General features: G+C 39.1%; 1 protein-coding gene across 7 annotated transcripts in view; it reads left to right on the forward strand.

Moving 5' to 3' along the window:
- SEC24D (SEC24 homolog D, COPII component) overlaps positions 1 to 14,258 on the forward strand; it is a 157,151-nt gene that overhangs the window by 127,943 nt on the left and 14,950 nt on the right. For all 7 annotated transcript variants that reach the window (XM_021554979.4, XM_085579331.1, XM_085579333.1 and 4 more), the window contains 2 exons: positions 12,494 to 12,632; positions 13,808 to 13,923. In XM_021554979.4, the coding sequence (XP_021410654.2) occupies positions 12,494 to 12,632; positions 13,808 to 13,923 (255 nt within the window). The remainder of the gene's footprint in view (positions 1 to 12,493; positions 12,633 to 13,807; positions 13,924 to 14,258) is intronic.

A 14,258-nucleotide genomic window follows, 5' to 3' on the forward strand; every position in this document is an offset into this window, starting at 1 on the left:
GCTTGGTTTTGCAGTCTGATATTTCTTTAACTTTGTTTTATTGCTTATAAATTCTTGGTAGTTTTTTTTTTTTTTAAATATACATTGGGAAAAAGCAGATGTTGCTCTTTATCAGGATGGATAACTTCCAATCCAGCAGACCTCTGTAGTTTGAATTGAGAGCCTTATTTCAGCAGGGTAGATTGTAGTTATCTTCTCTGTGGTCCACAGGGAAATAGGATGTATTACTGATGGCTCTGCAGATACAAAGTCTCACCATTATTCTGCTAGACAGCAACTTCGGGTTTCATTCCAGTTCTTGAGCGAAATGTGCACACTTGGCTTGTTGCCCCCCCTGCATTTTCTCCTAGATGAAACTCCTGCTGTCGCTTCTCCACCACTTCACTTTATCAGCCAACCTTTGCACTTTACCACCCTTGATCCCAGTTTCTGTGCCCAGGTGGCACTTACAAAATCCATTTTCATGTTGGCTCATCATTTGTGCATCTTGCACTCAGAATCTGCCTCTAGCCCTTTATCTTTCCCACACATGGCTTCCTTGTCTCCAGCGTTGTGTTTGGACAGAGTGATCAATGAGTTGCTAAAATCTGAATCTCTTCTGCATACATAAATTTGCAGTATGTTCAAACATTTGTCCTCAGCCAAGTTCAGGGGAGTTTTCCTGGGGTTGGCAAGAAGATGTGCTTGGTGACCCACCCGTTGTGAAGTGTTAATGCTCTTGAGTTGTTGGAAAGGTCAGTGGGGCTCATTAATCCATAAGGAGCAGTATGTTTTTCCCTAGTCTCTCCTTTGGAGGAGCCTGAAAAATGTCTCTCAAAATTGGCAAAAGCCCAGTGTGGAAAATTCTAGTCAGAACAATTATAGCTTGGTCAAATTGTAAGAACTAAGGAGATAGGGTTAGAGTGGGAAGAGCTGGGCAGTCTTAGCTGAGGCAGTTTTTCCATGGCTTGCGTGTGCCCTTTGTCTTCACTGCTGCTGCCAAAATAAGATCTTACTCTTAAGATATCCTAATAAAAATGGTCTTCCATATGGGATTTATAACTACTTTAATTTTGAAAAGCCACTTAATTTGAAAGAACTGGGCTTTTTATAGAGGTAAAATACATTTAGGGGCTTATTCGTCCTTATTCTGTTTCTGAACTTACTAGTATGGTGTGTTCTGCCTGAAACTGGTGACTGCAAGGCACAGAAAGTTCTTTGTTTCAGACTATCCACCCTATTTTAGAGACAGTGCCTTTTAACAGTGTCTACAGGTGATGCTCGTCACTGGCTATTGGGTTACAATGTGAAAATGTCTTAATTTCTTTATTTCTTGATATACAGCATGTTTTATACAATAACTACAGCAAAAATTTAGTTAAGAAAAAAGAGAAATAGCTAAGTCTTCTGCAGTAACAGAATTAGGGATATGTATGAAATGGAGAGCCCAGTTGTACAGATCTTCCTCTCTTAATTGAGCACTGTCACAGTTTGGGTGGATGACTTGTAAACGTAGTAGATTTTGGTTTTAGAAAATGAACTGTCAATTTCCTTCATGGAGACAGTAACTCAACTGGAAATTGAGTTCTGGGGATTTACTTCCTTTGACTAAGGATACAAGACAAGATGGAGATAAAAGATCCTGGGAGCTTTCAACTAAAAGGTTTGGATCTGGTGACTTGACTGTATTCCCACACTTTCAGTTGGAAGGTTTTCCAAAGGTAAAGGTAATTTGGGATTTCAGAAAGTCTGAAAGGCAGATTTAAGTTCAATAGTCACTGTGGTTTCTTTTTGGCTGAGTGGAATATCTACACAGAGGGACCGGTGTCCTGCCTCCAAAAATGAAGTGGAAATATTAACATGCAAAGTGAATTTTTTTTTCAAACTTATTTTAGCCAAGATCTGATAAAAAAATTGTCAGGAACTAAAAATTGTCAAAAAATTGAACAGGGATGTATTTTGAAGAGGTGTACACCAGATAGTTCTAGTTTCTAGGAAAGAATAGGATACAAGTCATCTCTGTAGGAGAAAATAAGAACAGAAAGTGAAATCATAATGTTGGCGGATAAGGATGGTAAATGAAAGGATCAGGAAAGGATCTCATGCAAGTCTTTGAATAAATGTAATATGTTTCAAGTGAACCCCTTCAAAAAACCAGGGTTTGCCCCTGCAGTGAGAAAGAAAAAAAAGAAAAATGTAACCTGCTAAAGCTGCACTGTGAGTGTTGTAGAGAAGCCATAATTTAAGTTGAGACAGTAATTGGTCACACTGAGGAAAAGGTCACAAGTGAGTCTTTACTTGAGAACTGTTAAATTACACATGAGAGTGAATTTAAGGCATAAGTGGAGACCCCCGGGTAAAGACGGTTGTAGGGTTCTGTGTGATACCCCAAGAACAGGTGAGGTAGCAGCACTTGGCATGCAGGCACTGCGCCTCAGAAGGACAAGTGAAAGGGATTTTTTCAGAAAAGCCCTCAAGCTGAAAGTTAGTGGGGGAAAATCCATGGAGGGCACAGTCTTATAGAGGTTGCTACAAAAAACCTGCAGCCAATCTAGAAAATCATGAACGCGTGAACATTGCCTGTGCACTATTTATCACTGGAAACAAAGGCTGTTAAAACATTCATGCCTTCCCTCCTCTGCCAGTGTCTTAAAAGCACTACAAATTTCAGTCTTATCTTTCCATGTCCATATTTATTATTTCTCAAAAATAACAGTTCATTTTCACTCTCCTGATTTGGATGATCTATGGAAAGTATTTGTGTGTTATAGATTGAGAGTACAGTATCATTGTTTGACAGAACTTATTTTTAGTTCACCAGTGCTTTAGCAACAGTCTATAAAAATAAACTAGCTCTCACAGTTATCATCCTTAGACCAAGCCCTGCATGAATTTGTTTTGGAGATGGATGAATGTTTCCAGAGCCTGAATAAACCATGTGATCTTGATTTAGTATTAGTACTACTTGCTATCAAAAGTTAGTTAAAAGAGTATTCCATGTTGTAAAATCCAATATAAACAATTCAAAATACTTATCTATAGCTTTAGATATTTGCCTTCTTTGTTCCTTAGTAGTTTTGTGTCATTCTTCTTTCCTATTTATTTAAATTCATTGGTGGGTATCTAACATTTTGCTTCCATTTTCTCCTCAGCTAATTAATTAGTTAAGATAATGGAATTGCTTCTCAGAAATGCTGGTTCATGTAAAAGCCATTTTACCTTTTCAGAATAGTGAAATTTGATGAGGCCCAATGTGACTAAGCTGTTTAGAAAGCCATGATTTTTACAGGGATGATTGTATGGTTTCCTAGATGGAGTTGTAAGGTTGGCAGCAGCTAAAAATTGAATGAGGTGGATAACTAAAATGTGATCCAATGTTGTCAGTGTAGTTTTTGTTGGGAAGTCCTCACGTTCCTCCAGTCTCCTTTGGACTCCGTAGGACCCAGGTTCTGCTGTCCCTGATTTCACAGCTAGTGAGCAGGGCAGGCAGGCTGTGGCTGTAGCTTGAAGCACACGTTTGCACACACACACACAGATTCATTAGCAGTTATGTGCTTGTGCAGAGCTTTGAGGAGAGTGAGGAATGCTGAGTCTGCAAGATAAAATTATTCCAACTAAACATCTTGCTGAGGGCTCCTTTCTATTAGGAATGTGTTAATAAGCTGGCTCTGAGGAGCAGAGGTGCTTGCTGATAACACCTATGCACTGTAAAAAGCCATTATTTGGGTTTTGCCCTTTGATTTCTGTCTTTCAGTGGTTACTTATTCACAGGAGGCTGTTACTGATTAGAGGATGGGAGCTTGGCTAATTTAAGAGCTTTTAACAAGGGATTCTGTTGAAAGGCTCTTCCTTCAAAAGGGTTACATTATATCAACTAGGTCATGCTTATCTGCATGGTGGCTGGTTTGACAGAAATGAGGACATCTCTCTGTCATGACATCCCTCCACGAGAGCAGAGTTAGACTGTAAAATTATCCATAATGCTAGTAAGATAATAGTTCCAAGGAAATTGCTTGAAGAACTGCTGTTGACACTTCTGTCCTGCTCTCTGTATGGATTATTTTGTGTGTTCTGGTGTCTGGATTGTCCAAGATCCAGCAGGGAATGATTTTGTCAGTGTCTTTGGGTTGTTGTGCTTGTTCTAAAACATAGTGCATATGTAATATGTACCTTAATACACATTGCTGTATATCATGCTGGTGTGAGCCTAAACACACATTTTCCAGGTATTAAAATAAACTCATTTCCAGTGCATCCTTTTTGGTGGTCTCATTTGGGAGAGGACTGAGACTTTGGGCTCATAGTTTTGAGTCTGCTTGGGGCAGGGCAATCTTTGTTGCTCTGCCAAAGCTGTTTTATTTTAATTTTTTCAGCTTACTAGTGCCCGGTTAATGTCTGGGAGTTTTGCTAAGCTCCTCTGAGGTGCCAGACTGCCATTCATGGTGTGGAGAGCCCAGAACTCTCAAGCATCTGCAGGTGCTTCACCCAGAAAATGTTACACCACTCTGGAGATCAGTGTCTGTAAGCTTGGTTTCACAATGCCTAATTTAGAGGTGCATAAATTCTGTATTAGATGAGGCTTTTGTTACAGAGCATGCCCTGTGCTAGTCTGCACTTGATAGTAAATCATTTGGAATTGGATTGCTTCCCAAGACTTCATCATCAAGGAGTTTTCTGTTAGCCTGTAACTGCACTCTGTAACTAGAATGAGCATTCAGAGACAGGTTTAGCAATGGCTTTTGCAGCGGAGCTTCTTCTAAGTGAAGCAAATTTTCTCATTTACTTTCATCTGTCTTTTGGTTTTTAGTGTACATTGAAAAATAGTCCTAAAATGTACCCTTTAAAATACTTCTGTGGTATATTGGTCCCTGCACCACTGTTATTATGGTAAGGTTGTAATTCTGATAGAGATGAGAACAGTGACTTGAAAATGTGACATTTATATAAGTTTTATTAATGTTTAAATTAGAGTTCCTGACTGATTTCATACAGATTTGAAATTTAAACTGATAAGAAGCCCTTATAAGGGTGATGTACTACAGTTTCTGGTAAATCAGAGACTGTGACTGTCGTTGAGGATTGTAATGGCAGAAGAGAAGTGTTACTAAGCAGTAGTACATACAAAAGGGAAATAAAAAGTAATAGTTATATCCATTTAATTAACTGGCTAATAATACTAATGATTTGTTTTGCCAACAAAAATGACACTCGAGTTAAAAATCACTTGGGCTATTGATCTATTCCTTGAAAACTTCAGAGTCAGAGCACACTGGTACTGAGTAAGTTCCAGAGGAAAGGTTTGTATTTTGCTTTTTAAAGTGGAGTTCTCCTTGCATATTTTTTTTATCTATGCATATATGCAGTGTTGTATTTTGGGTGCCACCATGTAAAGTGTGTTATTACATGGAAGTTGTGTGCTTGCTAAATAGGGGCACAGATCATCCCCTCAGCAGGGCATGTCTGTCCTTCACAGGATTACTTTCCTCATCTCATGGTTTAACCCCAGGCAGTTCACTCCCCCACCAGTGGGGTCAGGGAGAGAATGGGAAGGGTAAAAGCTGGAAAACTCAAACCTTGAGACAAGGATTAATAGGGAAAGCAAAAGCCACACATGCCAGCAAGTCAAATCAAGGCATTAGTTCACACTTCCCATGGGCACCCAGGTGTTCAGGTATCTCCAGGAGAGCAGGGCCCCATCACTGTAATGATGCCTTGGGAAGACAAACATAATCATTCCAAGTGTCCCCATTCCTCCTTGTTCCCCCCATTTTATTTACTGACCATGAGGCCATAGGTGTGGAATATCCCTCTGGTCAGTTGGGGTCAGCTCTCCTGGCTGTGTCTCCTCACAATGTGGCAGTGTGGAAAGCAGGAAAGGCCTTGGCCCTGGGTGAGCCCTGCTCAGCAGGAACAGAAACATCTGCTGAACACAGGAGGTAACACATAGATCCAAAACACAGCCCCATTCCAGGCACCATGAGGAAAACTAACTGTACCCCAGCCCACAGCAGCACACTGCCGTAACTCAGTTCCACACCGTTGTGACACCCAGCTGTGCTATAAAAGAAAGTCACATACAAGTATTATTAATATTTGAAGGTTCTGGAGTTTGCTTGAAGCATCCCAGCTATTGTAGAAGCAAAAGTATTCATGAAAGAGAGACTCAGAGTGGGAACATTCTGACCTGATGTGGTATTTGTGAAGTAACAGTTAGGTTTACTATTGACCTTCAAACCACCATCCTAGGAAGGACTTGACTTATTTATAAAGGGCATTAAACTCATTCCAAATGTCCTTGCTACAGAGGTGAAATTGTTCAGTGCTGCTTTTTGTTCACATAGCAAAAATTCTCCTTGTACTTTCTAAGTTCTCCTGTGGCAATTGGCTAGCTCTGGTTGGCTTGGGAATGCAGCATGATGCTTTAACTATGCCCAATTCTTACTGATCTCAGTGGAAATAAATGAATTAGCCTTAGAGGTGTTTTCACTAGTAAATATTGTCCAGGAAAGGCTGCACCTAAGCAGAACTGTTCTTTCCATCTCTAATTAAAATACTCCTAAACATTTCTGTGTTTTTTCCCTAATTAAAGTTTTTTTAATGTATTTGGCTGTGCAAAAATAGGAGCCATACAGCTCCTGTTATGAAAGTTCTCAGGAATGCAAACATGAGAAGTCAGTTTAAAAAGTCAAAGTAATGTCATCTAACAAAAGAGAAACAGCTCTGATTTTGAGAAAAAAGGACACCTTCCACTAAGATTTTCATGCATGATCTTGGGTCAGCAGTCGCTTTTCTCTCATATGCTGATAAAATATATTATGTATATAGAGACACATCTGTCTATCTACCTATATGTGTGTGTGTGTAAAAAAGGAAAAATTCCCTGATTGGTCCCTAAAGTTGGTGATAGCCCAGCAGGCCAAAATGGATCTGAAATCCAATGTGGGGTTTTGGTTTTGTGGTTACTGTGAGGATATGAATGACATTGATAATGTTCTGGTACAGAATTTCCTCTAGGAGAGTGTGGCTTCAAAAGTCACTATAGCACAGTTAGATTCATGTATAAACTGAAATAGTTGTTCTGTAAACCTAGAGCTGCATGTTCCATGAGCACTGTTTGGAGTGTTGCTTTATTGCCTGTCCTAAGGATATAGAAATGGTCACAGCTTTGTATGCATTAAATGGTCTTGGACTTATTAAAACATAATTGATGTGCCAAGTAAACCATTATCTTTATATTTTACAGGCTGTGCCTATGTTTTAAACTGTGGTGTTAATTATTTATTTAGCTATCTTATAAAAAAAATATGATAGACTTACCTTGATATATCATACAGCACCATAAAGTAAGAGACTGGTCCTGTCCAGAAATCAGTATTTCATGCCCAAATTCAGTCTGGCATTTTGAAGATTCTCTAGAGCTCTCCTGCAGTGATTTGCAGAAAAACAGAAATAATACCTGAGTGAGGTATCTTTAAGAGTTCTGTTTGGTTTTGTAAAATAAGCCAGACAGATATCATGTCACTGAAAATCCAACTTTAATTTTAATGTGAAAATCTTATGACCAGCAAAGCTAATCCCTTGTAATTACTTCTTACCATTCCTGTAGAGAAGCTCTTTGAACCTTGCCTGTTTTTCTTTTCAGTGGTTTTACAGCTAGTGTAGCAATCTTGACTAAGGTCTCAGACAAGGAGTGCAGTGCTGGACCACCTGTGATACTGATAAGGTGGTAAGTGGAGCTGTGGATTGGTACAGCCACAGCCTCAGCCCTGGCATGTGATTGAGCATGTGCTTATCCCCCTCAGGAGTGCTAGCAGCAGTAACAAAGCTGTCCTAGGGCAGTTCTGTCTGGCCCTTGTTCCTCCGTGGGTTTGTGCCTCTGCAGCAGCTCCCACTCCTGCTGAGTTGAGGGTGCCCTGGGCTGAGACAGCTCTGGCTGGGACCTGATGGGTTTCAAGTGCTAACATTGTGGGAGCATGTTGTGCAGCACCATTTCTTGATTAGCCAATGTCACACTCCTGCTTCTGTCATCAGTTAATCCTGGCTGCTGGCCTTGCCTCGAGATACAGCCTGTGCCTGCATCCAAAGAGAGTCAGCACTGCAAAGCCAAGAGGTGCTGCAGGGCACTGCCTTGCTAACACTTGAGACTCCCACCCTGGGACAATGACCAGCAGAACTTAGGATGCCTCTCTCAGGCATGGGTAGTGAACTTTTGTCCTTTTTCCCCCTCTCCTTCTGTCCCTTGTACGATACAGAAATTTTAAAGAAGTAAGCAAACTAGTTTTGGTATTTTTTTACACCAACATTTTATCATTATTGCATTTATTTCCCCCCATCCTCAAACTTTTACGAGTCCTTCTCATGTTGAATAGAGTGTAGTATGTGTTTACGCTCTTCACGCTGCCAACTCTGTTCAGTTAATTGCTATATTCCCCTTAAAAAGGGAATGCTGAATAAGGATTTCAGGGATGGCCTGAGGTATGATACACAGACTGGATCATATCCTGTGTGCAGGGTCCACTTGAAATTCAGCTACCATGCCATGGTGTGTTTTGCAGTGCTATGTATGCAGAGGAATGTGCAGCCTGGGCCTGGAGGGGCTTTGAGCAAGGAGGTTTGAACATGCTTTTGGCATTTTTGTGTGGTCTGTGAAAGCCAGGCTAGAGCCAGGAGACCCTGCATCACGTGGGGGATGCTTTAGCCTTGCTGCAGTCTTGCAAGCAAACAAGGAAACCCATGGAAAAGAAGTGTGAAACAGAAAATAGTTGAACCTGCTGTGAACCTTACAGTTGAGATAGTCCAAATTGGCCTGAGTCATCAGCTGAGGAGGCTGAGCATGTTCAACATCTGAAAACCAAGAACAGGCAAAATAACTCCTGCCTTCAGAGGGACTGGCTTCTGATAAAAGACAGTGGAAACATCACAAAGGAAAATGCTTTCTTGATGTTTTAATGTGAATCAGTAAAGCAACTCAAAACCAAGGGATTATTTGTAGACTGGTTAATCTTTCTCAAAAGCAATCTATGATGGTAGAAAAAAAAACAAACCCCTTCAATGGTGCTAGGAAACAGAGACACTATGGTTCATGACCTGTTTTTTTTCCAAAAACATCAGTGTTATATTTCAGAATTCTCTTTGATTATCCAGTGGAGTTTTTTGTCATCTTTTTACTGTACGGATTAAACACATCATTTTCCTGGGGCAGTGGTGCCATGCTTGGACAAAGTCTTCTCCTTTGTTCATTAGACAGTTATGTTGTATAGCATATCTTGAAATGTTCATAGGATTATTTTAGTGACTAGATTTTCACCAATGTAACTGTCAGTAACAAATCCAGAAGCACTGCTTACACTATAAGGGTGTGATAGAGACACTGATCTGTTTATTTTGTTCTCTGAGAAATGGGTCATTTTCTTCAGTATCTGTATGTGTCTCTCTTGCTCTCCAGAGGATATGTCTCTTAGGATTTTTTTTTACAATGTTTCCCAGAGGTGTGCCATGATGATCTGGAGCTTTAGCACAGTCCTTACTCCTACACTTACAATTTGCAGCTGTGGTCCAGATCCTGCAAGAAGAATATGGTGATGGTTTGCAGGAGCAAAACCCTCAGGAGCATCAGGACTTCATTCTTATAGTGAGCATTAGGAATTCAGCTTTCTCAGACTTTAAATTGCAGGTTCAAGTCTCTTTGGAAATTTTTATGGATGTGTTTTATCTTGGAGTTGTGCCACCAATGTCTGTCTGTTGCTTTGTGATGTTTTTCTAACTCCTGAGAGATGGTCTTGCTGAAATATTTCCAAAATAAAACTCCTCTTATTGCAGCTATATTTGGGGTTAAGTTATGGTTTATCAGATCAGCTTGCAGGGTTTGCACTTCAGTGGGGCCTCAAGGTTACAGAGAAATTAAAGTTTGTGCAGATCCCTTGTAGCATTTTCCATCTTCTGCCCAATCCTTCTTTGCTTTAACCTAAAATTACAATGTTGTGCCTCCGAGCAAGACTGATTCTTTCTGAGACAAGAGAAAAAGAAAATGCTGATACTTTGTAGGTGGAAACAGAAAAGAAACAGTATTGCATTTACTTAAAAAAAAGAAGAAAAACAAAACCTTCCAAATGTAAAAAACCTCTTATTAAATTTTACCCCATTTCCCTTTCCTTTGCCACTGATTTCGATGGGAACATAAAGAGATCTCTCTGCTTTTTCCTCTGGTGTACAGTGCCATCTACAGAGAGTGGAGCACATCAAACAAGACTTTCCCATTCAGTATGATTTTTTTTTCTTTTTTTTTTTTTTTAGTCTTCTGCATTTATGTGCCCTTAATTTAAACTTGGGACTTTTTACAAGCACAGTATTACTTACCTTTGTACATTCCCACAGAAATCCACTTTTTAAAAAAAAGTTATTTTACTATGACAGAAATGACTTTGATGTTTGGAAGTGCAATAGCATTTTGCACACAAAAATAGGAATTCCTTTCTCTTGATGGGGTGGTGGGATGTCAGGCTCTACAGTGCAGTGCACTGGAAGACACCTTTTTGCAGATGAAATTTCTTTCATAACTGTGTTGTTCTCATCAAGAAGTGGATTTTGGATGCTTTTGATCTGAGTTTTTCTGCCGTTATCACACAGATAACTTTTCCATTAAACACTTGAATTATTGATGTATCGTTCTGAAGTGTTAAAGAAAACACTAAGATGTAAATTTCATTTATTTTCTAAAAATTCCAATTAATGAATTACTAAGGAGACAAATAGGGCTGTTCTAAAAATTTTTCATTGTTAGACAAACTCCTTAATTCCGTCACATACATTTTAGTTGGCTTATTCCTTGGGTTTTTTTTTTTTTTGCTTTTATTTTTTTGTCTTTTAGAAGGTAATTTATTACATGTGTGTAAGAATGTAGATACTTGGGCTCTGAACTGCATGGCATTTATTTTTTAATTGTTCTTGTTTATGCCTTTTATGTAAAAGTTTTACTTTTGATATATCAAATGTGAACATTTTTGGGGAGTAAGTTTTCTTAGGTATTAAATATTAAATGTATCAAACCAAGGTTAAAAGTTACTGCATCAATGTGTATAAATGCATCAGGAACTGGTTTAGTCTTGTTTTTTTCCCATACCAGGTTAGATGTTATGATAATATTAACTGCAAACAAGATCCAGGTCTCATTAAACTAATACAGCAGAATGATAATCAGAAAATTGCCAAGTAATGAACAAAACCCAGAACTTTTAAATCTTATTAAGCCATTGTAGCTGATGAGCAAGTTTCATGGCCAAGGCTTTCATGTCTGAAAAATGACCCTGATATTTGCCAGCTGGTATTATTGGTTAATTTGGTTAAGCTCAATTTGTGTAGAGGAAAGAACACAAAGTAAAAGAATATATCAGTGTAGCAGAGTGGAGCACTTAAAACCCATGTAGTAAAAACCTATTTGTATGTAGAAAATCTCTGGCAAAATGCATCCTTATCCAGCAGTAAAAATAAAGTCTAGAATAAATTGTAAAAAGAAAGTGTATAATAAAGTGTATCATGAAATACACCCATTCCTTAAGAAGAGACAGAGTAATTATTAAAAAAAAAGAGAGAGAGAATGTGCTAGTGTGATGTTAGCATTGAAAGACATTGTCAGCATTGTTCTTCTTGTAGGGACCTGCTCTGTCCAAATTCTGGACATTTCTTATTCCTACCTTAGCTGGGAGTGAAAGGAGTAAGAAAAGAAACATTAAAAATTAGTGTTTCACGAATAATTGAGCAAACTTCCATTTCTGTAGTGATTTCAAGTACGACTTTGCTAACTCTAAGAACAATCACAGGAATCTTTCAATTGCTGCAGTTTTTATGGAAAGAGGCATCTGGAAAATGTCTTCCCTTAGTGGGTTTTGGCAGGGGCTGTAAGTGAGCGTGGTCAGTGTAATTAAACTGACAAGTGCTTGAGGTACTGTACTTTTGCTGTACGTACTTTCCTTCAATAAATATTAGTGTTTCTCCTAAATCTCCCCCTCTAGCTGGTGACCCTGGCATCATTTAAACTGGAGTGTAGCATGTAACAAGGCAGCACAGGAGGCAGCATTTAGGACAAAGTATTAAGGGCTTTCTCAGCAAATACCCTTTGGCAATTGATAAGCAGCTGTAGATTTCTTCAGGAAAAGTTCATCTGACAGAAGCCAAAAGACCTGACTCCAACAGATTTTTCTTAGTGAGCTGTAAAAATTACCCTTTGCTGGAGAAATTCAGCCTGGAGCCCTAAACTTTGAGTGCTTACAAAGCTCAGTTGTGGGGTTTTGCTCTGAATCCTTATTCTTTTTCTCATAAGCATCAGCATACAGCCCATGAACTTGTGAATTTAGCCCCTGAGGGGATGTCTGGGGCTCAACAGCTTTTGTATGAGTGCTGAACAATAAATGATCTCTTCATCAGGTGGTCTCTAGCGAGTTCAATCTGAATTAACTCTTTGTAGCTCTCCTTGGCTTCATGTTTACATTGCTCTCTCTCTGTACTTCTTCCTCTACAGACACCTCTTTATCTCGTAAACCATGGGGAGACCGGCCCCGTCCGGTGCAACCGCTGCAAAGCTTACATGTGTCCCTTCATGCAGTTCATTGAAGGTGGCAGGAGGTACCAGTGTGGATTTTGTAACTGTATAAACGATGGTGAGTAGTGTTTCTCTAATCTGGGATTCGTAGCAATTCTGTAAGACTAAAAAGAAACCGTATCCCTAAAATTATTTTCATGACTTGGTGATTTAATAAGAAATAGTTTAGGGAGATGCAGTAACTAGACTTACTTCACAAATTAAAAAAAAAAAAAATCAATTCCCAAGAATAGTAGAGGGAAACATTTGTTCAGTACAGTTTAAAAAAATATATGAAAAATAATGCCAACTCATGAAGTCCAATCTGGTATGATCAAAACTTTTTTTAAAAAAAATTGTGACAACACAGGATAGAGAACTGTTTGTGTTGTGAGTTGAAAGCAATTTTTATGCTGAAAGAAAACATTAATTTCTTTAAGAAATGCAAATTTACGGCAAGAAGCAAATATTTAGACCCATGTTAGCTTCTTCCTGTGCATGACTGTGGGTGAAGTGGTTAAATAATCTATTAATCTTACTGTGACACGTGTTGGTTTTCACAGAAGATACCATGCCATATTTGTTCAAGTGTGCTGCATGTGACTCATAACTGTTCTTGTGCTCCTGGCGAAACCCCAAATCTTTGTCAGAACTAGCCTTTCTAGACATTTGTATCAAGCTGGATTTCCTCAGCTGGATCACAGGGGTATGGTGCTTTCCCTAATACAGTCATCTTTTCAACTCTGAAACGTGAACCTTGTCAGACTCCCTCCAACTGCTTTGCTGCCTGAAACTCTATAATGTTTGTGCAGGCATAGCAGATAATAAATTTCATTGTTTGTTAACAATTTAAACTCTCATAAAGGGAAATTTAGATGCATTGGGAGCACTTTAAGAAAGACATTTAAGTTGCAGTATCATTTTAAATCATGTTGGTATTACTACAGTGTCTTAGTTTGAAAGCACTTACCAAAAAAAATCATTGATGAGGACTAAAAATGGCTAGGAAACTAGGTTGATATTCCCCTCACTCACAAACACATGGACTTCTAGAGGCAAAAATGTGAAAAATAAGCATTCTGAATAAGTATTCATTGAGGAACCATAAGATTGGCTCTGTGTAAATTGTTGGTACAAACCCACTTGATTTCTTACCGCTTTGGAGTATATCGCATCTGCAGAGAGGATTTGTTGTGTTGTTCCTCTCTTTCCTCAGTTTTAAATGTTTCTTCCTGCTCTTGTGCTGACTTGTAGTCCCCCCATTCTTCTTTCAACACCTGGACCACGTGGGTCGACGGATAGATCACTATGAAAGGCCTGAGCTGTCCCTGGGATCTTATGAATACGTGGCTACTTTGGATTATTGCCGAGTGAGTACTGCCAGTGTGCAAACCAGTGTACAGTGTTATGGCAAAACAAACAAGCTCCTCAGAGTAAATGCACTTGTAAGCTGCATATGTTTCCAGGACAATTCTAGGAAATATGGATAGGTGTGGAGAATACAAGGATTTGTTCTTTTGTGCTGCAGAACATGATAGAAGCAAGTAAGAGCAACAAGCAGTGCAGCAAAAGCATGGATCACCAGTCTTTAAGCAAGACATGTTTGGTCCTACCCAGCATGTTGCACTGTTCAGGGGATAGCTTTAGAATTCTGGTGCATTGTTGCATTTTAGATGTGATTCTACTGATTTTGAAGACCAACATA

The sequence above is a fragment of the Lonchura striata genome, chromosome 4 (genome assembly GCF_050655825.1).
Source record: "Lonchura striata isolate lonStrDom1 chromosome 4, ASM5065582v1, whole genome shotgun sequence".
Taxonomy (NCBI): domain Eukaryota; kingdom Metazoa; phylum Chordata; class Aves; order Passeriformes; family Estrildidae; genus Lonchura; species Lonchura striata.